Source organism: Physeter macrocephalus, chromosome 2 (genome assembly GCF_002837175.3).
Source record: "Physeter macrocephalus isolate SW-GA chromosome 2, ASM283717v5, whole genome shotgun sequence".
NCBI lineage: Eukaryota > Metazoa > Chordata > Mammalia > Artiodactyla > Physeteridae > Physeter > Physeter macrocephalus.
In genome coordinates, this window is record NC_041215.1 from 17,456,564 (window position 1) to 17,480,423 (window position 23,860).

The 23,860-nt window shown below is 44.3% G+C and overlaps 2 protein-coding genes and 1 non-coding gene across 3 annotated transcripts in view; 1 reads left to right on the plus strand and 2 right to left on the minus strand.

Moving 5' to 3' along the window:
* CLEC17A (C-type lectin domain containing 17A) overlaps positions 1-13,127 on the plus strand; it is a 13,891-nt gene extending 764 nt beyond the window's left edge. The window contains exons 2-11 of the mRNA XM_028495240.1: positions 1,983-2,042; positions 2,125-2,175; positions 2,259-2,300; positions 2,475-2,516; positions 3,227-3,367; positions 3,453-3,515; positions 5,616-5,711; positions 5,922-6,073; positions 9,375-9,484; positions 11,972-13,127. Of these exons, the coding sequence (XP_028351041.1) occupies positions 1,983-2,042; positions 2,125-2,175; positions 2,259-2,300; positions 2,475-2,516; positions 3,227-3,367; positions 3,453-3,515; positions 5,616-5,711; positions 5,922-6,073; positions 9,375-9,484; positions 11,972-12,104 (890 nt within the window). The 3' untranslated portion in view covers positions 12,105-13,127. The remainder of the gene's footprint in view (positions 1-1,982; positions 2,043-2,124; positions 2,176-2,258; positions 2,301-2,474; positions 2,517-3,226; positions 3,368-3,452; positions 3,516-5,615; positions 5,712-5,921; positions 6,074-9,374; positions 9,485-11,971) is intronic.
* A 235-nt stretch (positions 13,128-13,362) lies between these two features.
* TRNAE-UUC (transfer RNA glutamic acid (anticodon UUC)) lies at positions 13,363-13,434 on the minus strand. The gene has a single exon. It is a non-coding gene; the product is annotated as a tRNA-Glu (tRNA).
* A 6,593-nt stretch (positions 13,435-20,027) lies between these two features.
* The window catches only part of ADGRE3 (adhesion G protein-coupled receptor E3), a 42,599-nt gene continuing 38,766 nt past the window's right edge, over positions 20,028-23,860 (minus strand). Inside the window, exons 15-16 of the mRNA XM_024134102.1 lie at positions 22,445-22,540; positions 20,028-20,260 (exon numbers count right to left, since the gene is read on the minus strand). Coding sequence (XP_023989870.1) covers positions 20,252-20,260; positions 22,445-22,540 — 105 coding nt within the window. The 3' untranslated portion in view covers positions 20,028-20,251. The remainder of the gene's footprint in view (positions 20,261-22,444; positions 22,541-23,860) is intronic.

Consider the following 23,860-nt stretch of genomic DNA (forward strand, 5'->3'; position numbering starts at 1 on the left):
ACTAGCTGGGCACTGCAGACATACATGGTCAGCCTGCCCATACTGGGCACCACGATGGTGGGAGTATCCATGCGTCCACCCTGAGGGTCTCTCAGTCTGATGGGGGAGGCAGTTTTGGGCATAGTCTTGGGTGAGCAGGTCTGAGAGGGGAGGGACTATGAAATTGGGGAAATCCTGAGGGTAATTGAGGGGTCTGCCTGCACTTGTGGGAGGATTCGGGGTCAGATGAGGGGACATTGGAGTGAGACTTGAGGGATGAACAGGAGTTTGTTAAGAAGAGAAGCCCAGAAAAGAACTGGTGCATGCAAAGGCCCCGAGACATGAAAGACAGTATTTCAGAAGCTGTGAGTGGACTGTTGTCTCTCCAACCTCTTCGCATTCACACCAAGGGCCCAAATTTGCCTTTAGACTTGGGTGGTCCATGCCTGGCCAGGGACTCAACAAGAGTCCAATAAGTGTATATAAAAGTGGAGGCTTTGGGTCCAGTGGTTGGGACTGGGTGCTTTTACTGCCATGGCTTGGGTTTCACCCCTGGTTGGGGAACTGAGATCTCGCAAGCTGCGTGGCAGGGCCAAAAGAAAAAAAAAAAAGTGGAGGCTTTGAGGTTTCCCTGAGTCAGCTCCCACCAGGGCCCCTGAATGTCCTTGGACAGGGGCCATTCCACGTGGATCCACGCCCCCCACTTCCGAGTCCAGAGTGGAGTCAATCTGGGAGGTCCCAGGGCACCATGGGGCTCGGTATGAGTTAAGGAGGTGCACTGGGCTCTGCTTTTTGACTGTCCGTCTCCAAATCCAACTTGGTCCCAGCATGATCCCCAAACCCAACCCGAAGACCCACCCCATCGCTGTCTTCAAGGCCACCCCTTCCCCAAATTTAGGTCCCATCCCCATCTTCAAATGCAGCCCCATCTCCAACCCATCTCCATGTCCAGATCAAAGCTCTCACCAAGCCCCAACACAACTACAACCCAACCTCAACTTCTCCCCCATTCCCCAATGCAGCTACAGCCCCATTCTTCATCCCAGCTACACCCTGAATCACAGACCTACTTCCATGTCCATCACTATCCCCGACCCTTCTTCAACCCCATCATCTCAATCCAAACCCTCATCCCAACCTTAACCTTGACTCTATTCCCATACCCAAACTCACTTGTATCTTTAGCTTAGGGTGATCAACGGTCCCACTTTGTGCAGGGATGAAAGATTTCTTGGAATGTGGGACTTCCTGTTTTAAAATTAGGAAAGTCCTGGGTAATTCAGGATGGTTGGTCACTGTATCTTAATCCTGTCCCTATCCCTAAGCCCAATTCCATTCTCACGCACAACCCCATCCCTAACCCTCCATTGCAATCTCAATCCTGTTTCTTTCTTCTGTTTTTTGGCCACACTGTGCGGCACGCGGGATCTTAGTTCCCTGACCAGGGATTGAACCTGTGCCCCTAGCAGTGGACGTGCAGAGTCCTAACCACTGGACCGCTAGGGAAGTCCCTCTTTAAAAAAAAATTTTAATTAATTAATTTTACAGTAGGTCCTTGTCGGTCATCTATTTTATTTTTATTTGTTTATTTAAAAATATTTATTTATTTATTTGGCTGCATCGGGTCTTATTTGAGGCGTGTGGGATCTTCCTTGTGGCGCGCGGGCTCTTCATTGCGGCGTGCAGGCTTCTCTCTAGTTGTGGCATGCAGGCTCCAGAGCGTGTGGACTCAGTAGTTGCGGTGCGTGGCCTCTCTATTTGTGGCGCATGGGCTCCAGAGGGTGCGGACTCAGTAGTTGCAGTGCTCAGGCTTAGTTGCCTCGCGGCATGTGGGATCTTAGTTCCCCGACCAGGGATCAAACCAGCACCCCCTGCATTGGAAGGTGGATTCTTAACCACTGCACCACCAGGGAAGTCCGTCATCTATATTAAATATAACAGTGCGTACACGTCAATCCTGTTTCCATCACTGCCTTTCCACGTCATTCCCATCCTTGGACCAGCTCTAATGCAGAGCTTCTCTTCGCCAGGTTGGATGGCTCCACCAAGGCCTCCAAGGGCAGGTGAGCTGGGGCTGGGGGTACAGGAGACCCAGTGCTGGCTTTGTCCTGATCTGGGCCTGAGCAACCATTCCTCCCTCCTCAGGAAAGAAAACAGAGAACCCCCCACTTCCCTGCAAGCTCCTGAAGAACACGGGTGAGCATCTAGGGCTGGGACCTTCCTGTTCACTTGGCTGAAGCCCTGCTCTGCGTGACTGTTGTCTTTCTGACCCCTTCCAGGCCTGAACCTCACCCCTGTCACCTGCACAGCTCCTCAACTGGGTGAGCAGTGAGAAGACCCATTACGAAGCCTGAGAGGGAACACTTGGAAGTCCTCCCTTCAGTCCCCCAATTCTGACCAAAGAACAAATCAGAGGGCTTGGGGGGAGGTTGTTGATCTTGGAAGATGAAGTCTTTCAGTGACTTCTGAATAAACCTCTCTTGCCTTTCTCCTAGGCACTGATCTTGTACATCCTCCATCCCAGCTGCCTATAGCCAGTAAGTCCTTTAGGTTTACCTCTATCTCCCCTCTTATGGTGGCCAGTGTATTTGAGACCTATAGCTCTGGAGTGAGACCCTGGTAGAGAAACATTTCCTTTCAGAAGCTCCTCCTTTCTGAGTCTAAACCAGACCCCCAGGGACCCAGGATATCTACCAGGTACTCTTCAAGCCCTACCTCCTGCTTGCCTATAAGTTATGGGAAATGTTCTCTGCCCCAGATGCAAGGGTCCACAGCTTGGGCCACCGGGGAGCAGCTTGGGCAGGGGCTGCTGGAGTGTAGAAGATAATGCATCCTAAATGTTAAGAGAAGAGCTGGGTCCAAGTTATGCATGACCTCTCCAAGCCCTCAGTTCACTTATTTGCAAAATGGGAATACTATTTAAATCTACGTCATAAGGGTGAGGAGCCAATAAGATAAGCCAATAAGATAATAAGCCAATAAGATAATAAGATAATAATAAGCCAATAAGATAATAAGCCAATAATAATAATGTGACAGAATGTGTGGCATATTTTATGTAGTCCACAAATGCTCTGGGCTTCTTTAGGGTTTGCACTCCCTGATATTCTCTTGCTGACCCCACCTGGTGATATAGTCATGACCATAGTCATTTGCCCCCCTGCTCTTAGAGGGAAGCTCAAGTGTCCCTTCCTCACTATCTGAAGCACCAGCATCAGTCTCTGTGTCCCCATCTCTGCCCCCTCAGCAACTCCAGTGCCCTGGATCAGTCAGAAGTCCGGAGGTCCTAGTTGTTACCAGGAGGAGAGACTGATGGTGTACGTGTGTCTGCTGGTGGTGGTGTCACTGCTCATGGGCTGCACTGGTCTGGCTGTTACCCTGATTAAATGTGAGTAAGGTGAGGATGGGGCATGCAGAGAAATTGGGGAAGGGGTATGGGAGGACTTGGGCTTAAGCTGGACTGCTTCTCATAGACCAGGAGGTGGTGGAAGAGCTGAGGATGTTAACCTTTCAGCAGATGGCATGGCGAGCAAATGGTGAGTGCTTTCAATCATCCCTTCAAACCATGCGTATGGAGCATGAACATGATCCTCAAATCCAGCTTCATGACCAACCCCAATGCCATCTTTGCTAGGCACTGTGCTAGGTAGCAGGGTGGGGGATGGGTGGGTAGGATGGTGAACACATCAGACATAGTCCCTGTCCTGTGGAGTGTGTGTGTGTGTGTGTGTGTGTGTGTGTGTGTGTGTGTGTGTGTGTCTAGACCTCCACTGTCCAATATGGTGACCATGAGTCACTGTGGTTGTTGAGCACTTGAAATGTGGTAATTCTGGATTGAGATATACTGTAAGTCTAAAATACATATGGGGGGCTTCCCTGGCGGTCCAGTGGTTAAGACTTCGCCTTCTAGTGCAGGGGGTGTGGGTTCCATCCCTGGTCGGGAAACTAAGATTCCACATGTCTCGCAGCCAAAAAAACAAAAATGTAAAACAGAAGCAATATTGTAACAAATTCAATACTTTAGAAATGGTCCACATCGAAAAAAATCTTTAAAAAAAATACATACAGATTTCATGGGAATTCCCTGGAGGTCCGGTGATTAGGACTCGGCGCTTTCACTGCCTTGGGCCCGGGTTTGATCCTGCTCGGGGAACTAAAATCCTGCAAGCTGCGTGGCACGGCCAAAACAAAAAAACAGAAAACCAAAACCACAAAACAAACAAAAAAATCCAACCAAAAAATACATATTTCAAAGATTTGCTACAAAAATAATGTCAAATATATCAATAATATTAATAATGATAATCTTTAATATTGATTATACACTGAAATGCTAATATTTTGGTGATATTGAGATAAATAAAAATGGCATTCAAATTAATTTTACTTTCTTTTGACTTTTAAAACACGTGACTACTAGAAAATTTAAAATTACCTATGTGGTTCACATCTTGTTTCTGTTGGACAGTACAAGCATAGACAGCCATTTACCAAATTATCATCCAAATGAGGGTAAAATTCCAAGTTTTGATGAATAGTCCAAAGGAAGAAGAAGGCAATTCTATGAAAAAAATCTAACAAGGGGTCTTGACCTTATCTTTGGGAGTGTCATATAGAGTTTTGCTAGGGAAATGGTACTATAGCTGTGTGAAGGAAGAGAAGGAGTTAACTTGGTAAGGAGTTCAGGGTCTCAGCCATGTGCAAAGGCCCTGTGGTAGGAGGCGACATAAGTACAAGGGAGGAGAATGGTGAAATTGGGTAATTGAGAGATGATGGATGCTTGGATGAGGGTTGTGGTTGTGGGGATGAAGAGTAGTAGGTGGAGTGGAAAGATTTAGGAGGTAAAATTGACCAGACTGGGGATGAGTGAGTGGGAATGGTGGTGAGTGAGAGGGAAGAGTGTCAAGGATAACATATATGTTATCTATCTATCTATCTATCTAATATTTCTGTCTTGTCCAACTGAAGGGCCATCTAGTGATGGACCTGGGGAGTATTGGGAGAGGGAAAATTTGTGTGAAAGTAGTGGGAACACATACATTAGTTGTAGAAGAGGCTTTCATTATGATTCCTGAAGTCTGAAAATTGCTCCATTCCACAATCCTTCACCCCACACTTCAGACCAAGCCACTCTTCCACTCAAAACCCATCAATGGCTTCTCACTGCCCAGAGTCCAACACAAAACCTTTAGCTTTGCATTTAAGGACCCAGACACCAGACCTCTTCCCACTTTGAGCTCAAGCTCCTGTGAGGTTCCGCTTGACCTCTACTGCACCAGTCTTTCCCAACATGCTTGCCTCTGGACCTTTGCTTCCAAGGTGGCTCCTGCCTACTGAGCCTCCCCATCCCCTTAGAGATACGGAATCACCATTTTCCTTTAAAACCCACCTCCTGCAAGAAGCCCACCATCTTTACTCTTCCCCATGACTCAGGGATTAATCTCTGCTTGGAGCCACACTAGGGCTCTTCTTGGGCACTGAGCATGTGTTTTTGAGTTTTACCACCACCCGCTAGAACATGGGTGCAGTGGGGGAACACAGCTCTTGCTGCTCTCTGGTGTATCTGCAGTCAGTGATGGGTAGGTGGGTAGATGGGGGTTTGGGTCTCTAACCCTACAGCCCATCCCTGCTGACAGTGACTGGCATGGTGGGGCTAGCCAGCCTGAAGAAGGACATTGAACGTGTAAGAGCTGACACCAACCAGTCCCTGCTGGAACTTCGGGGCTTATTAGGTGAGTGGGACTTGGGGAACTTCCCTTAGATGGGGGACATGGCAGAGCTGCTACACTGCATAAATCCATGGGAGTGATTCTCAGTGTAATCTATGTGAGTGGTGCCCACCTGGAGTGGAGCAGTGCCTAGCCTGCACAACTGTACATGGCATACCATGTACATTACTCTGGTTCTGGGGCCACTCTGACAGAATCCTATCCTGTCCCCAGACTGTACCAGGGTCACCTGCCCTGAAGGCTGGCTCCCTTTTCAGGGTAAGTGTTACTACTTCTCTCCAAGCACCAAGTCATGGGATGAAGCCCGGAAGTTCTGCCAGGAGAATTACTCTCACTTGGTCATCATCAGTAACTTTGCTGAGCAGGTGAGCTGTCCCTACCAAGCCCTTGAGAACCAGCAGGGCCAGCCTGCCTCTCTTCTAGAATTTGCATATCCTTCCCAGGCCTGGATGTAGAGAAATTTGAATTGCTTTTGAGTCACTAAAACTTTTTCTTTTTTAATAATATGTTTTATATTTAAATAAAAAATTATTTTTGGCTGCGTTGGGTCTTCGTTGCTGCATATGGGGTTTCTCTAGTTGTGGCAAGCAGGGGCTACTCTTCGTTGTGGTGTGCAGGCTTCTCATTGCAGTGGCTTCCCTTGTGGAGCATGGGCTCTAGGCGGGCTTACTACTGCGGGCTTCAGTAGTTGCAGCACACAGGCTCAGTAGTTGCGGCATGCAGGCCCTAGAGCATGTGGGCTTCAGTAGTTGCAGCACGTGGGCTCAGTAGTTGTGGCTCATGGGCTCTAGAGCGCAGGCTCAGTAGTTGTGGTGCACGGGCTTAGTTGCTCCATGGCATGTGGGATCTTCCCGGACCAGGGATCGAACCCCTGTCCCCTGCATTGGCAGGCGGATTCTTAACCACTGCGCCACCAGGGAAGTCCCCACTAAAACTTTTAATATCAAGGTTAAGGAGGTATGCTTTGCTTGAGTTCAAATCCTGATTGTGTTTACTTATCCTCTCTGAGTCTCAGTTTTCTCTCTAACATGAAATTATAATATAATGGCTATCTCTTAGGTAGCACTTTCTATTCTCTAAGCTGTATTCTAAACATCTTACATGCATTCACATAATTCTAACAACAGCTCTATAAATTAGTGTGTGAGTCAGGAGAAGTTATGTTATACTGAAGTAACAGTCCCTATAGCTCAATGATGGAAGTGTATGAGGCAAGTCATACACTGACTTTTAAAACTTCTACCTATGTGCACTCACAAAGAAAGTCACATGGGCACTCCTGTGTTTTAAGGTGCAGGGAAAGATGGTTTCATCTATGTTTATGTAGAAGAAGAATTCGAATATGTGTAAATAACTTTAATGACTTAATACTACCAAAGCTAGGTGGTAAGACCATTAGTACACAGTACATATCATTACATATCAGTACTTCACAGATGAGGAAACTGAGGCATATTTCACTTAAGCAACTTGCTTGTTACAACTAGTAAAAGTGTCAGAGCTGGGATCTGAGCCCAGGAAGCTGGTTTCAAAGTCCATGCTCTTGGCCATAAGCTTCATAGCACTATTTGATTAGTGTTTGCATGGTTTATCTTTTCCCATCCTTTTTTTTTATCCTGTCTATGTTATTATTTTATTTTATTTTATTATTATTTTTTTTGTGGTATGCGGGCCTCTCACTGTTGTGGCCTCTCCCGTTGCGGAGCACAGGCTCCGGACGTGCAAGCTCAGCGGCCATGGCTCACGGGCCCAGCCGCTCCGCGGCATGTGGGATCTTCCCAGACCGGGGCACAAACCCGTGTCCCCTGCATCGGCAGGCGGATTCTCAACCACTGCGCCACCAGGGAAGCCCTATGTTATTATTGTAAAAGTAGATTTCTTGTCGATAGCATATAGTGGGGTCTTTTTTTAAAAATTCAATCTGACAGTCTCTGGCTTTTAATTGGTGTTTTAAGACCATTTACATTTAATGTAATTATTGATTTGGTTAGATTGAGGCCTACCATCCTATTTTTTTCCCTCTATTTAAAAAAATCTTTCTGTTTCATAGCATCATTTGTATGAGTAGGTAGTACAGAGGGTTTTTTTTTAGATTAAATTAGATGATGTAATTTAATTAGATGTAATAAGATGATGGGGAGATATAAGTCATACTCCCTAAACTCAGGTGCATAAGAAATATAACTTTGTTTTCTTTAAATAACTCATTTCCTGCCTCTTTTGAGCTCCCATTATACCAGGAGGGTGGAAATTTTATCTGTCAATTGAGATCTTCTATTTTTCTTCTGAGTAGGAACAGCTTATATGGGGTCAAGGCAGAGGGTAGTACATGTCTGGTCCTCAAGGTCTTTACTCCAAGCTGGTATCCACTGGGACATCCACTGGATGAATGAACCTGGACAAATTACTTAACTTCTCTCTGCCTCAATTTTCCCATCTATAAAATGGGGTTAACAATCCTTGCTTCAGTAGGTCACAATGAAGATCAAATGAGATATCTGTGCAAAGTGTGTAGGTCACTTATTAACTTATTAATTCAACGAACACTTTTTGAGCACCTACTATGTGCTAGGCACTATTCTAATTTGATGGGCCAAGCAGCTCTTTTCTCTTTCTGGTTTCCTGATACTTCTCTGGGGCTTTACCCAGGAAACAGGGTCGAGGTACACCCTACTTTTTAGAGTTTTCATACCCATCTGGGGTTTTGGCCATCACCTCGGACTCTACCAGGGAATGAAATGCAGAGCCCTCTTTCTGGCACCCACCATGTATACATCTCCATAATTTCCTTCACATTGCAATCTTTCCTCTCTACCTTTTAGGGAAACTTGGTCTTGAATAAGGTTGAGTGAATGAGATATGATTTGCATACAGTAAAATGCACAGATCTTAAGTGTACATTCACTGAGTTTTGGCATATGTATACACCTGTGTAACTGTCAACACAGTCAAGATTTACAATGTTTCTACCACCCAGGGAGTTCTTTCATGCCCCTTTTCCAGTCACCCCACCCCCACCCTAGGGAACTACTTATCTGGTTTCCCTTACCATAGATCAGTTTGCCTGGAGAGGAGTTGCTTTAAATCATGATATTTTCATTTTCTTCCTAATCTTTTTTCTTTTGCCCAAGTCCTTTTTTTTCTCCCAAAGTCCTGGGCTTTGGAAATATAAAAGCCAGGAATCCCCATTCCTTTCCTTCCCCGGCCACCCAAGTTCTTCTGCCTGGATGCAGATGAGGACTGCAGGGTGGGGTGAAAGTACCAGGGAAATCAAGATATCACTTCTTGTTATTAAAATGTTCCTTAAATTATATAATGTTAAATGTTAATATGTCATAGTACTTACTGCATGTCAGACACTGTTTCAAGCTCTTTATGCATACTAATTCATTCAATCCTCTCAATAACTCTATGCGGAGGTAGCTACTATTATCCCATTTTACAGAGGTGAAAACTGAGGCACAGAGTGGTTCATAGGTTTTGCAAGAAGGTGGCATGACTATTACCACTGAACATGCTCAAGTGGGAGGAATGCGTTGATCTTGTTCTGCATGCCATGGGGACTGGGAAGGGTATTGGGGTGGCACTCACAAGCCCTAAATGTGTGTGGGACAGAGCAGAGGGTGTGTAGAAGAACTGATGGCTGAATGAAGTTTGTACTTGCAGAACTTTGTGGCCAAGGCTCATGGCTCTCCTCGGGTATACTGGTTGGGGCTGAATGACAGAAACCGTGAAGGGGACTGGAGGTGGCTGGATGGGTCACCCATCACTTTGAGGCAAGTATCCAGGGCTCTTGGGATCTCTCTTCCTTGTAAGTCCTTGTGAGGTCCAAACCAGCAGATTCTTTAGAATTCCAGGCTGAGCTGGACTGGGAGGCACAAGGGTGCTTTCTTTTTCTGATAGGGCTTCTGGTGCCTGTACTTTAATTTTTCCTCCATTGAAACATCTCAACCTTTAGCACAACTGCTCAAACATATCAAGTCCCCAGACCAATGGTTGGGGGGAGAAAAAGGAAAAGGAGGCATGGCTATAGGGCAAGAGGAAGAGGAAGATTTTGATTTGCCAAAAGGATGAACAGGATCTCATTTTTTGGGCACTCTTTATATTAACTCATTGATTTAATCTTCTTAATAATTCTGTAAGGTGAGTACCATTATTATCTCCATTTTGAAGATATGGAAAATAAGGCACAGAGAGGTTAAGCAACCTTCCCAAGGTCAGACAGCTAGCAGGTGGCAGTGCCACCCAACCTGGCTTAAAACTCTATGCTCTTAGCCATTATGCTTTACTTTCTCAAGGAGTGTATATATTTGTATTTAAAATAAATATTAACAAATTGTCCCCCATACTGGTTATACCAATTTATTCTCTCACCAGCTTGACTATAATTTTTTTGCCCACACATTCATCAAACTTTTGGAATTTTGTTGGTTTAAATGTAGGTGAAAAATGGAATCCCAGTGTAGTATTAATTTGCATTTCTCTTATCCCTGAGGTTGGGTGTATTTTCATATGTTTAATAGCCATATGTATTAACTTTTCTGTGAATTATCTATTCATATTTTTGTGTATTTTTTATATTGCGGTTTTGGTCTTTTTCTTACTGATTTCTAGGAGCTCTTTCTATATTAGAGATATTAGTGTTTTGTCTGGGGATTTTATTTTTTATTAAAGATTCCTGGAGGGAGGCAGAGCTCTGCAAATTGAGATCTCATGGCATGGTGTGGCACTGCAGGTGCTTAGTTCATATCCCTTCATGGGGCTGGTGAGGGCTCCCCCCAGCAGGGGGCATTGACTGCTAAAGGTTCACAGTTATACTTTCTCCAGAGAGTTGACTTCAGCTGAATGGAAGCCTGTTCAGCTAGGAGGTTACTCCACTCCCATTGGGGTCATGCCACAGACAGTGACCAGTTAGGAGAATCCTGGACCCCTTGTTTCAAGTTGGAATAACTCTGTGGTGCTATTCAAATTCCAGAGCTTCCTGTGGGATCAAGCTGAGGTTAGATCAGGCTGAACCCACATCCTTGCTCAGTTCTATCCCCTGCCCCATCCTGTTTCTCTCACTCCCTATCTCCTGAGAATAACGCTTAATAAATCCTCTGCACCTGAATTGCCAAATCTGGCTCTGCTTTAAGGGAACATGACCTAAGATGTGACAATACCTGGAAGGTTGGGAGGAACATGGTGTAACAGAAGTGTTCTTTGGAAGAGGAAGCAGAAACTGACCAGATGCAGGAAACTGATTCAGGCTGGGAGAATTTCTGGTGAACAGGGAGGTGGGGCTGAGTTAGAACAGACAAGCTGCTGTGGTGAAGGGGATAATGCAGCATTTTAAGGTAATTCTGAAAGGCTGAGAAATGATTCAGATGGAAGAAAGAGCCCTGAATCACGAAGGCCTTTCTTTTTCTTTTTTTTCCGATAGTTTTTTTAATTAATAAACTTTATTCTTTTTTCTGTTTTCTTTTATTATTATTTTTTAATTGAAGTATAGTTGATGTACAGTATTATATAAGTCACAGGTATATAATATAGTGATTCACAATTTTTAAAGGTTATACTCCATTTATAGTTATTATAAAATATTGGCTATATTCCCTCTGTTGTACAATATATCCTTGTAGCTTATTTATACCTAATAATTTGTACCTCTTTCTCTCCTACCCTTGTATTGCCCCTCCCCACTTTCCTCTCCCCACTTGTAACCACTAGTTGGTTCTCTATATCTGTGAGTCTATTTCTTTGTTGTTGTATTCACTAGTTAGTTGTATTTATTAGATTCCACATATAAGTGATATCATATAGTATTTGTCTTTTCCTGTCTGACTTATTTCACTCAGCACAATGCTCTCCAAGTCCATCCATGTTCTTGCAAATGGCAAAATTTTATTCTTTTTTATGTCTGAGTCAGACTTTATTTTTTAGAGCAGTTTTAGATTTACAGAAAAATTGAGAAGAAGGTACAGAGAAGTATTTCCCATATTCCTTCTCTCCCTCACACTTTTTTTCTATTATTAACACCTTGCATTAGTGTGGTGCGTTTGTTACAATTGATGAACCAATATAGATACGTTATTATGGACTAAAGTCCATAGTTTACATTAGGGTTTGCTCTTTGTGTTGTACATTCTATGGGTTTTGACAAATGCATGATGTCATGTATCTACCATCACAGTATCATATAGAATAATAGTTTCACTGCCCTGAAAAATCCCCTGTGCTCCACCTATTCATCCCTCCCTATATGCACTTTTTCCTTTATCCAGCTTTTGGGACCCACAGGAACCCAACAACCTCCATGATGAGGACTGTGCCAGCATGAACAAAGGTGGCACCTGGAATGACCTCTCTTGCGACAAAACTACGTATTGGATTTGTGAGCGGAAATGTTCCTGTTGAACCCAAGAGCTGAGGTTGGGTGGGGGTCCGTACCCGGGTACCCCTTGGCTTTTGGACATGAGAACCTTCTGCCCTCTGAGAACTGATGTGGACGTGCCCAAGATGGAACCAGCAGCTTGGATGTAGCGAGTTCCGTGGGGTGCAAGTCAGATCACTTCTAGGGCGAGGACTTGGGGGCTTGTTCAGTTGGATGGTGTCTTAGTCTGTTCAGCCTGCTGTAACAGCATACTGTAGAGTGGATGGCTTATAAATAACAGACATTTATTTCTCAAAGTTCTGGAATCTGGTAAGCCCAGGATCAAGCCTCAGAGAGATTCAGTGTTTAGTGACGACCTGCTTCCTGGTTCATAGATGCCGTCTTCTTGCTGCGTTCTCACATCCTGGGAGGGGCGAGAGCTCTCTGGGGTCCCTTTTATAAAGACACTAGTCCCATTAATGAGGGCTCCACCCCCATGACCTAATCACTCCCAAAGTCCCTACCTCCTAATAGCATCACATTGGGGGTTGGAATTTAACATATGAGTTTTTTTTGTTATTGGGGGGACATAAAACTCAGTCCATAGCAGATGGTGAGCTGGAGAGACACCAGGTCTTGGTAATGGTCTCCCAGTTCTGGGGTCTGGAGGAAAGTCACCAAGTCCCTGGCTCTTAGGAAATGATACTGATTCTGGGAGCTCCAGGTCTGGCACTGATTGAGCTGGAACAGAAAATACCCTGGCTCCCCTGGATCATGATGTGCTGGGACTGGGATCCCTTACTGCTTACTTGATGTGGACCAGCTTCTGGGAAGCAGGTGGGGCAAAATTATACCTGACATGAAGCTTTTTCGATGTCCTGGGTGAGGTCTGCCCAAGCTAAGTGGTGGAATCAGACCTCTGCCAAGATACTACTTATGAGTGGATCTTCTTGGGCTATTAGCTCTTGCAATGTTAGAGCTTCTCAAAATGCCAGTTCATTGTGTGATCCTTGCCCACTGAGTCAGTTTGCTGGGGCTGCCATAATAAAGTGCCATAAACTGGCTTAAACAACGGAAGTGCATTGTCTCACAGTTCTGGAAGATGGAAGTCTGAGATCAAGGTGTTGGCCTGGTTGGTTTCTGGTGAGCTCTCTCTCCTTGGCTTGTAGATGGGCTGTCTTCTCTCTGTGTCTTCACATGGTTTTCCCTTTGTAAGTGTCTGTGTCATAATCTCATCTTCTTTTTTTAAAAAAAATTATTTATTTATTTTTTGGCCACACAGCACGGCTTGAGGGATCTTAGTTCCCTGACCAGGGATTGAACCTGGGCCCCTGCAGTGAAAGTGCGGAGTCCTAACCGCTGGACCACCAGGGAATTCCCATTGTCTTCTCCTTTTAAGGACACCAGACATATTGGATTAGAGCCCACCCTGATGAGTTCATTTAATTTAATTACCTCTTTGAACACTTTATCTCCAAAGTCTTCACATTCTGAGGTGCTGGGGGTTAAGACTTTAACATGTGAATTTTGGGAGGTGGGGGTACAATTCAACCCACTAAATGCCAGAGGTGTCCTTCCCAGTCGTTGTGCTAATAAAAAACACTCCCTAGAGGGCTGGTACTACCCCCGGCTGAGCACAACTCAACACATCAATCTCTTTAGACAATCCCTGCATTTGTGTCCACGGGTGGGTACAAACCAATCGATTTATTGATCAACAAGTGCCCTTGACTAATAGCACAATAATTCCTGTTTTGCCTGAGAGCAGGGGACTAAGGCAAGGGCTCTCTGAGCAGGGAAAGCAGTGAGAGCAGGGGACTGGCATTCACTTCACTTCCTGTTCCCTCTGTACTTGTCTCCTCCCACCTCCACACCTGCCCCCCAACTCATCAGTATCGAAACTAACCCTCCATATGGCCCATAGACTGCAGAGTGGGTGGGCATCCTGTTCTAAGCCCTCCACCCAGGGGAACTTTGGCCCAAGCAACTGTTTTCTCTAGGGTCAGGGGAAGTTTCCCCATCTCAGAAGAGGAAACTTCAGTTTCCCCGAATTTGTGTGTTGAGAAATGGGGAAGCACGGTGGCTGTGGGCACATCTCTGAGTCACGCTGTGGGGGAATGGTCCACAGTGGAGCTGGTCCAAACCTATCTCCCTTCTGCATCTCTCATGATTGTCTAATTTCAGGTAGAGAGGAAAACATGAAGGAGGTCCTCTTTTTTAAAAAAAAAAATATATTTATTTAATTAATTTATTTTTGGCTGCGTTGGGTCTTTGTTGGCTGCCATTGGGCTTTCTCTAATTGGCGGTGAGCGGGGGCTACTCTTGGTTGCGGTGCGGAGGCTTCTCATTGCGGTGTCTTCTTTTGTTGTGGATCATGGGCTCTAGGCGCGCAGGCTTCAGCCGTTGTGGCGCACGGGCTTAGCTGCTCCGCAGCATGTGGGATCTTCCCAGACCAGGGCTTGAACCTGTGTCTCCTGTATTGGCAGGTGGATTCTTAACCACTGTGCCACCAGGGAAAGCTCTCTTTACCTCTTTGGGTCTAGGGGACCAAAGGTTGGGCATTCTTGGTGGTTAAAAAAAAAAGCCATGATTAGTCAAGCATATATTGTGCACTAGATAGATGGAGTAGCTCTCATTTAATCTTCACGATGCTTTTGTGAGGTTGGAATAATTACCAACCCCATTTTATAGCTGGGAAAACTGAGGCCCAGAGGAGTCTCATGGCTTGTCCGTTGTCATTTAGTGGATAAGTGGCAGAGCTGGTGTTTGGACTCAGTCTGCGCCTCCAGTGGTTGAACTCTCTCTGTAGCACCGCTGCCATTCAAGGGACTGTCCGTAAACCTGAATTATCCCTGAAAACTCTAACCTTGTAGCTCTTGCCTCAGCCCACAGTTATAGGAAAGGAACAACATGATATGATAGAACAGACATCCTGGACTGAGGTAGGAGAGCAGGAGTTGGGTTCTGGGTCTGCTGATTATCATCTCTGTGGCTCTCCTGGGGCTATTACAATGACACAGGTGAGGGATGATGGGGACCAGGGAGCTAATTGTGAAGGCAGGAAGAATTCTAGATCTATTTTGAAGATACAGCTAGTGAGATTTGCTGATGAATTGGATGTTGGGTGTGAGAGAAAGAGAAGCCTAAAGAATGACTCCAGGTTTTCAGCTTAAGTAGTAGGAAAGAAGGAGTTATCATCACTAGAGATGTACTTATGCTAACAACACAGTTAAATTTAGGTGGTTCATGAACTCCTGCCAAGTTCTAAGAACTTCTCTTGGGTCAAGGATAGAATCTTGTATGTAGCAGATGTGGTCATGCCCTGCTTATATCCTTAGTCCTCACATTTTCAGTGACTTCTGTTGGCCAGCAGCTGCCACTGGAAACCACCTTATCTGGCAGATGGCAGGTGAGAAGCATCAGGGGGAAAATGCTTCCTGGAACAATCCTCAACCAAAGCCTGAACTTGGTATACACATGCCCCAGCTCCCTCATCCCTCAGGTGAGACCAGTCTGAGATGCAGGTCCCAAGTGATTGCCCAGAGGTCCCTGCTGGGATTAAGCTCTCATCTTGTATTGGCTTCCTTTCTTCCCCTGATTCACTTCTTTGCAACCCTGCTGGTGTTCACCAGGATCACCTCCAAAATAAACTACTTACATTAGAATCCTTGCTTCACAGTTTGCTCCTGGGGGAGCCCAAACTGAGACATTATGGGACAGGAGAAGATGAGATTGCAATATGATTCTGGTTTTCCTGGGATGGAGGGGTTTCTGGGATGCAGGACTTTTAGTGCCAAATCTGGGAAAGTCCAGGGCAAACTGGGATGAGTTGACCACCCTTATAGGAGGATAGTGTGGTGTTAGAGAAGCCAGGAGAAGAGAATGCTTCAAGAAGGAAAGGGGATAATGCATATGTAGATAAAATCATCATGTTGTACACCTTAAATATATACAAATTTTGTTTGTTAATTATATCTCAATAAAACTGGAAAAAATACCTAAAAATACTTGATTGTCAAAAAAGAGAAGAAAGGAGGACCCAAAGGTCAAGTTAGAAAACACTGAGAAGCCATCAGTGAACTTAGCACTGAGGAAGCATTTGGGACATTGAGTCATTCTTGGGTGTGTTGGAAGCAGAAATCAGACTGCGGTGGGCTGAGCAGTGAAGGGTGGGAGGAAGTGGGGACAGCAGGGTGTAAACAACTTTTCTAGAATTTTGGCTATGAAGAGAAGTAGATAGAATGGTTATTGTAGCAGGGGGAACTTCTGGGGTGGAAGAGACCTGAACATACTTCCTCCCTACTCTTCCAACCTCTACCCCCAATTATTCCCATAGTAGATCTCCTGGGTCTCCAAGACTGATCGTTTTCCTTCATGATTTTCATCTTTTGGCATTTTTTTCTTTTTTTGCTCGGTGTTTTTTTTTTTTTTTTTTTGAGATAAGCCGCTCCGTGGCATGTGGGATCTTCCCAGACCGGGGCACGAACCCGTGTCCCCTGCATAGGCAGGCGGACTCTCAACCACTGCGCCACCAGGGAAGGCCTTTGCTCGGTGTTTTTTTTTTTTTTTTTTTTGAGATATTTCTTCCACATGGTCTTCTAACCCACTAATTTGGCTCTTGACAGTGATCATCCTCTTCTTTAATTCATCCAGTAAAATTCATCTTTTTATTTATTCCCTTTTTATTTGGTTCCATAGAACGTTTTGGTGCTGTACTTTAACCTCCTTGCATTCTTCTTCTTCTTCTTTTTTTTTTTTTTTTTTTTTTTTTTTTTTGTGGTACGCGGGCCTAGGGAAACCCCATTCTTCGTTTTTATTATTCTTGTTTAAAGTGTTGTCTATCTACTCCAGCAGCTCGATTTTCCTGGGTGACAATTATGTTGGACTATCCTCTTTTTGGCTGTTGGGGGCCTCTCACGGGCTGTCATTTTTCTTTGGGGCTCAGATGTGGGGGTTGAGAACTCTAAGTGGTGACAGTGTCCCAAGTGATGAAAGGAGATGGATTCTTCACTGCAGGGGGTCTATGTGTGCACTAGGCAGGTGTGCAGGGGTGCCTCCTTGCTCCCTAATCTCCTTGCTTTCTTCTAGATTCAGGAGCAGAGCTCCTTTTGGAGTCCTTGGGAGTCAGATGGATCAGACACACACACACACAGGAGTGATGCTGACCTTATCCCAGGATGTCTGTGGACCCTGGTGGGTCAGACTCTTCATAGGATGAACTGTGTCTGATTTCCACCCAGAGCATTCTTCAGCTTACCTTAGAACTTTCCATCTGGTGCATAGGGGAGACATTTCAACCCCAGATTTCCCTTTGGGGATTCCCCCCAGAGATATCACTCTCGTGCCCACCCAGCTGCCATGGGTTCCAGCAGACTTTTGGTTCAAAGAGGCAGATATATTAAGGTAGAGAGTGGAGGGGAACTGAGATGTGTGCAGATGGCCATTTTCCTAGCATCTGCCATCTCTCTTTCTTTATTGTGGGGGCCAGCAAACTATAGCGTTGTGTGTGTGTGTGTGTGTCAAACCCTTCCTGCAGCCTGTTTTTGTATGGCCAGTGAGCTAGGGATGGTTTTTGTATTTCTAAAGTGATATACACATATATCCTTTTACACACATGTCACACAAATGTATTTATGTCTGTCTGTCTATCTATCACCTGTCTATCTATCTATCTATCTATCTATCTATCTATCACTATATCTAGCCTGAAAAGTCTAAAATATCTGGCCCTTTACAGAAAAAGTTTGCTCATCCATTTTTTTTTTTTTTTTTTTTTTTTTTTTGGTACGTGGGCCTCTCACCGCTGTGGCCTCTCCCGTTGCGGAGCACAGGCTCCGGACGCGCAGGCTCAGTGGTCACGGCTCACGGGCCCAGCCGCTCCGCGGCACGTGGGATCCTCCCGGACTGGGGCACGAACCCGCGTCCCCCGCATCAGCAGGCGGACTCTCAACCACTGCGCCACCAGGGAAGCCCCTGCTCATCCGTTTTTTAAAAAAGTATTTATTTATTTATTTGGCTGTGTTGGGTCTTAGTTGTGGCATGCGGGATCTTTCATTGCTGTGCACAGGCTCTTTGTTGCTGCACAGGCTCTTCTCTCTAGTTGTGGTGCGCGGGCTCTAGAGTGCGCAGTCTCAGTAGTTGCAGCGTGCAAGCTCTCTAGTTGTGCTGCATTGGCTCCAGAGTGCGCAGGCTCAGTAGCTGCGCATGCGGGCTTAGTTACCCCGCGGCATGTGGAATCTCAGTTCCCCGACCAGGGATCGAACCCTTGTCCCCTGCATTGGAAGGTGGATTCTTAACCACTGGACCACCAAGGAAGTCCCGCTCATCCATCTTCAGCATATTTAAATGTCACTGAGGAATGTGAGGATGTGAGAGAGATGGAAGACTCAGGAGAGAGAGGAGATAATCAATGGAGAAAGGTCCCCAAAGAGGCAGGAGGAGACAAGATCCAAAGCACAGAGGTGGAGGTTAGTTTCAAACAAGAAGAGGGACCCTCTCTGCCATTGTGGAAGAATGGAGGAGATGATGCGAATCAGTGGGGGAAGATATCAAGGATGAGTGTGGATGTGGGTATAAGTGTAAGGGATGTCAGAAAGTTGAGGGAGTTTTCATAAGCTGGTGTTTATTTTCTCTGTGAAGTAGGAGACAAAGTCTTCTACCTTATATAGAGAAAGGGGATGCAGATTGAGGAAAGAACTGAAAAACTAGAACTTCCCATGTGGGGAAGTTGACCAGGGATAGGAAGAGTGAGTTCCAGGTAGCCTGGAAGGTCTCATTTAGACCAGAAAACACACATTTGTATTGGCTCCTCGCTGAGTGATTCTGAGAGCTCGCTGCCTTGATGGAGAGCAGAGAAGAGACATGGTTGGTTCATAAGGAAGGATGCTTTGGACTGCAAGTAACAGATAACCTGACCCAACTGGCTTAACAAAAGGAGTTTATTTGTCTTACATATGAAAAAGTTCAAGGGTTGGTTCAGCAACCCAACAGTGTCATAAAAGCCCTGATTATTTCTGTCTTTTCACTCTTTCACCCTTAGTATTTCCATGATATCTCCTCTCCAAGCCTCATATTATTATATGATGGCAGCTAAAACTAGGAAGTAATCGGCAAGCTCTTCTTGAATTTGTATTTGTTTTTGTCAAGGAGAGAATGTATGTTCCAGTGGGTGTTTCTTATATCTCAGTGGCTAGAATTCATCCAAATGCCCATCCCAAACCATTTGCTAGCAAATAAGAATAAGATCACTATGATTAGTTTATACCAGGGTTTCTCAACCTCAGCACTACTGATATTTAGGGATGGACAGTTCTTTGATGTATATGTGGGGGCTGTCTTGTGTATTGTAGGATATTTAACAGCATCCCTGGCATCTGTCACTTAGGTGTCAGTAGCATCCCCCCTTGCCCCAGTCATGACAACCAAAAATGTCTCTAGACATTGCCAAGTGTCCCTAATGGTGGGGATAAATCACCTCCAGTTGAGAATCACTGGGCTTAGACCAATCTCAATTGACCTCTGGACCCAGGTACAGTGCTGTCCCAAATATGAAAACAATCAAGGTTCTGTCAATAAGGAACATGTGATGGTGGTGATGGCTGCTGAGTAGACAATCCACAGTGCCTGCCATGATTGGATCAGTCCTGGATTTGGGTTTTCCCAGCTGGGTATAGAATCAGAATGAGGAAGCAATGGTGTTGAAAGCATGGGAGAGAATCATTTGACATGGTTGATCACGAGATTTAGCCTGGATAAGAGAGGAGGTAAAGATGATGGTTTGGAAGAAGCTGATGGTTTGAGGGACTAAATGAGTTTAAACTCATTTAGTTTAAACTCATAGTTTAGAGCAAGTTTAGGATGAGAGAGAGTAAGAACCTGAAAAAAGGCTTTGTAAAGAGCTTCTTCATTTACAAAAAGTCCAGGGAATATTTGCACTGGTCATGATTTGTGTATCCAGGAAGAAGCATTGATTGAACACATAAGTGAAGAGAAATCCAATTGAATACACATTTATTGAGAGCCCATTATGCAGAACAAACACTTCAGGAAGTAAAGGTTAAGCATTTCCTCTCCAGGAATGACATGTATAATGATTCTCCTTGTCCCCACCTTCATTCTTTATGATGCCAACCAGATCCACATGTATGACTTTCCATGAGGAGCTGAATGTTCTAGTTTTAGTATTTTCTCTTCACTTGTCCTGGAAAACATTCCCCCCCCACCCCGGAAGACGTTTAGATTAAAGGTAGATGTAAGGGTAAAACAAACAAACAAACAAACGAATGAACGAACGAACGAATGACAACAAAACAGAAAGAAATAGCAGGAGTGGGTTAAAGCCAGAAAGCTCCATCCAGCAGGCAATGATGGCATGGTATCCTAGCATTTTGGAATCCTAAGAAAGGTGTGGCCTTCTTTAGCTTACAGTGGGAGGCCTTCTTTAGCTTACAGTGGGAGGACTTCTTAAAAATCCAGGTTGAAGAATTCTTTTTTTGAAAAAAAGTTTGGATATAGTATCCTACTCTAGAATTTCAGCCCCCGGATGTTGGTTTTTGTCCATAAAGACAGGCTAGACTCTAAGCTCCTCGAAGGCAGGTACTGTGTTAGTCTTATTGCTTTTTGTATGTCCACTGCCTACCATAGTGTCTTACGCATTGTAGAACTCAACAAATACTCTCTTTGCCCCCTACAAGTTCCAGCTTGGTTTAGATGACTCAGGCCCCACAGAGGAACAAATATCTCGTACTGCAGCCCATGAGGATAGGAATTCCTGACTCAGTTATAAGAGTCACTCTATGCAGGAAGTCCAAAGCTATGCCTTCCTTCCTGGTATTTATGGCTCATTCACAGAATTTCCCGCCCAGTCAAGCATATGACTTTTCCCATAAACAGTATTCCCTGGTTATATAGCTGACTTTCCAATGTTATCAAATGTCTGGGGAACAGAGCTAGAAAGTTAACCCAAGATCAAATTTGTCCGTAAAGGACAGAGGGTTTTGTTAGCTTTTTACTCATACTCTGTGCATAAAAAAATAAAAGCTTCAGAAATTCTTTTAATTAAAACAAATGTATTTCTTAAATGCAGCTACATATAAAATATATTATAAATATATAATATATCATTATATTTATATATGATATATAATTCCCTTTTAAAAGATATACTCATTCAATTTCCACAATGTTAAGCAATAATAATAATAATAATAATAATAATAAAGCTTTCTTATTCATGGTGGGAAACCAGTAGCTGGAGTGCTGACCGCTTTATTATTTTGGATTATCTGGGAAATGTTTCAAAGGTCACAGCCAATGGTTAGCACCTACCACAATTTTACTCTTATTGAAAATGATTAAGCTTAATATACATAAAAAAATTTTCCAATCAGCTGACGTGACTGTCCTAAAACTTTTGTCCTAAAAATGGTTCCATTTTCCTCTTGATTCTTTTGGAAAGATTTAGAATGAATTCCCTTTCCCTCCCTCCCATAAGGAATGGATGTTTCTTCAGTGACTTCAATATTTCCATGGCTGAAGAAAACCCCATATTTTCTCAAGAAATGTAGAAGACAAGGTATCAGAAATTTCTCAGCTTAAAAATAACATATTCTAAGGCTCTTTGGCTAGCAGATGTGGTAGGCATGTACATGGAAGGTATAAAACCAAATGAGATTGGGAGAATTTTTATGGATTTTGAGCTTTGGAGCCCATCTGGCGTATCTAGTGACATGGTTTCTTACAAGTATGTTCTCTCATTTTTCTAAAAGGGCAAATAGGGGACAACTGTGGAGAGAAGTCTCAGATAGTACTGGGAGCTTATTCCTTGGTGCATTGGTCCTGAGTTAGCTCAACAGAAGAACAGATGAAAACTAGCAAACAAGTTCCAGAGAGGTTCCCTTTCTAACAGGATCGTTTCCTCTCCCAGGAAGGTCCCATTATCACATGCACTCCTCCTCTATAGGTAGGTGGAGCATTTGGGGTGGGGTTCCTCTCCTGGATCCCTTCTGTGGTATCCACTAACTCCATGGGGCTCAAGTCCACCTCTCTTTAGACAGTGAGATTTCAGGGGATGATGACCACTCTGCTATGTCTATGATTGTAAGTCTCCCGCTAAAGGATTCTACATTAGATGGTAGTGGTGCTGGTGATGTTTTACCCATACTTTAAATGACAGGAATATATAGAGCAGCCAGCTTAAGCACTGTTAGTGGGCAAGGAAGAGTCGCTGAGAAAAAATACGATGGGAATGAGGAATGCAAATTAGGTCATCAGGAAAAGAGCTCTTCTCCATACCCTGCAAGAAAGGGAGCTTGTACTAAGACATGGAGAGGAAGTTCGGGGTGTCAAGGGATAAAACATTAGAATAAGTCACAAGTCTTCTTACCTCACTGGGTTTTGAGTCAGGACCAAACCTGCTGGAAAGTGTTTGAGTCTCAGGCTCAGATTTAGATTTGATGATCTCGCCAAACCACTTTCGGACCTGGAACATCAAAGGAAATGCTAAGATTGTTTTTGTTAACAATGGAGAAGAGAAAAGACAGTGAGTTAGAAAGACGATAGAGACATTATGAAAAACTTTTCCTACAAAATGTGGTATATGCATACAATGGAATGTTATTTATTCCTTAAAAAGGAATAAAATTCTGACACATGCTATAACATGGGTGAACCTTGAAGACATTACACTGAGTGAAATATATGAGCCAGACACAAAAGGACAAATATTGTATGATTCCACATGAATGAGATCCTTATAATAGTCAAATTAATTGAGACAAAGTAGAACAGTGGTTACCAGGGGCTTGGCAGGGGAGAATGGGGCATTATTGTTTAAGGGGTACAGTTTGGGATGATCAAAAAGTTCTAGAATGGATGGTGGTGATCGTTGCATGACAATGTGAATGTATTTAATGCCACTGATCTGTACACTTAAGCATGGTTAAAATGATAAATTTTGTTATATAAACTTTATCACAATAATTTTTTCATTTGTTGTAGAAACTCAACAAAATATGCATATGCAAAGGAAGAAAATAGAAGTCACACATAGTTCCTCAATCTAGCGAAAAATCACTGATCATGTTTTGGTGGTATCCTTCCATGTGTCTTGGTTTGGGGTCCCCCAGAGGCAGACCCTGAGACAAGCGTTCAAGTGCAAAGAGTTCATTTGAGTGGTGATCCCAGGAAACACCAGTAGATCAGTGGGGAAGTGAGATTGGGAAGGGAAGGCAGCTAGTAAAGGATGCAAAATCCTTTCCAGTGTGGACATCTGGGGTTCAGTGACACTCAGGGGCTCTGGAGACAACAGAGGACACACCTCAGTGTCATCCCACCTCAGAGACAAGGGAGCTGGGGCATCTATCTACCAGCTCCCATCAGTCATTGGTTGATGGCTGCTCTCAAGGGCCATTACTCTCTGGCACCACCAGCTTGCCCTGTGTGTAAAGCAGGCATGTCCCTTGGGCAGTGAGAAGCCCACAGGCACAGAGTCACAGGTGTTTACAATAAGCAACTCTGGGCATGTAGAATATAATACCAAAGTGATATGAGAGAGCCATCAACAACATTTGCTACACCAAGGTTTCCAACTTTGGCACTACTGACATTTTGAGTTGGATCATCCTTTGTAGTGGGGACTCTCCTATGCATCGTAGGATGTTTAGCAATAACTCTGGCCTCTACCAACTACTTGTCAGTAGTACCCTTTCCCCTAGTTGTGACAATCAAAAATGTCCCCAGACATTGATAAATGTCCCCCCTGGTGTGGCAAAATTGCTTGAGAATAAATGGTGTTTTTCCA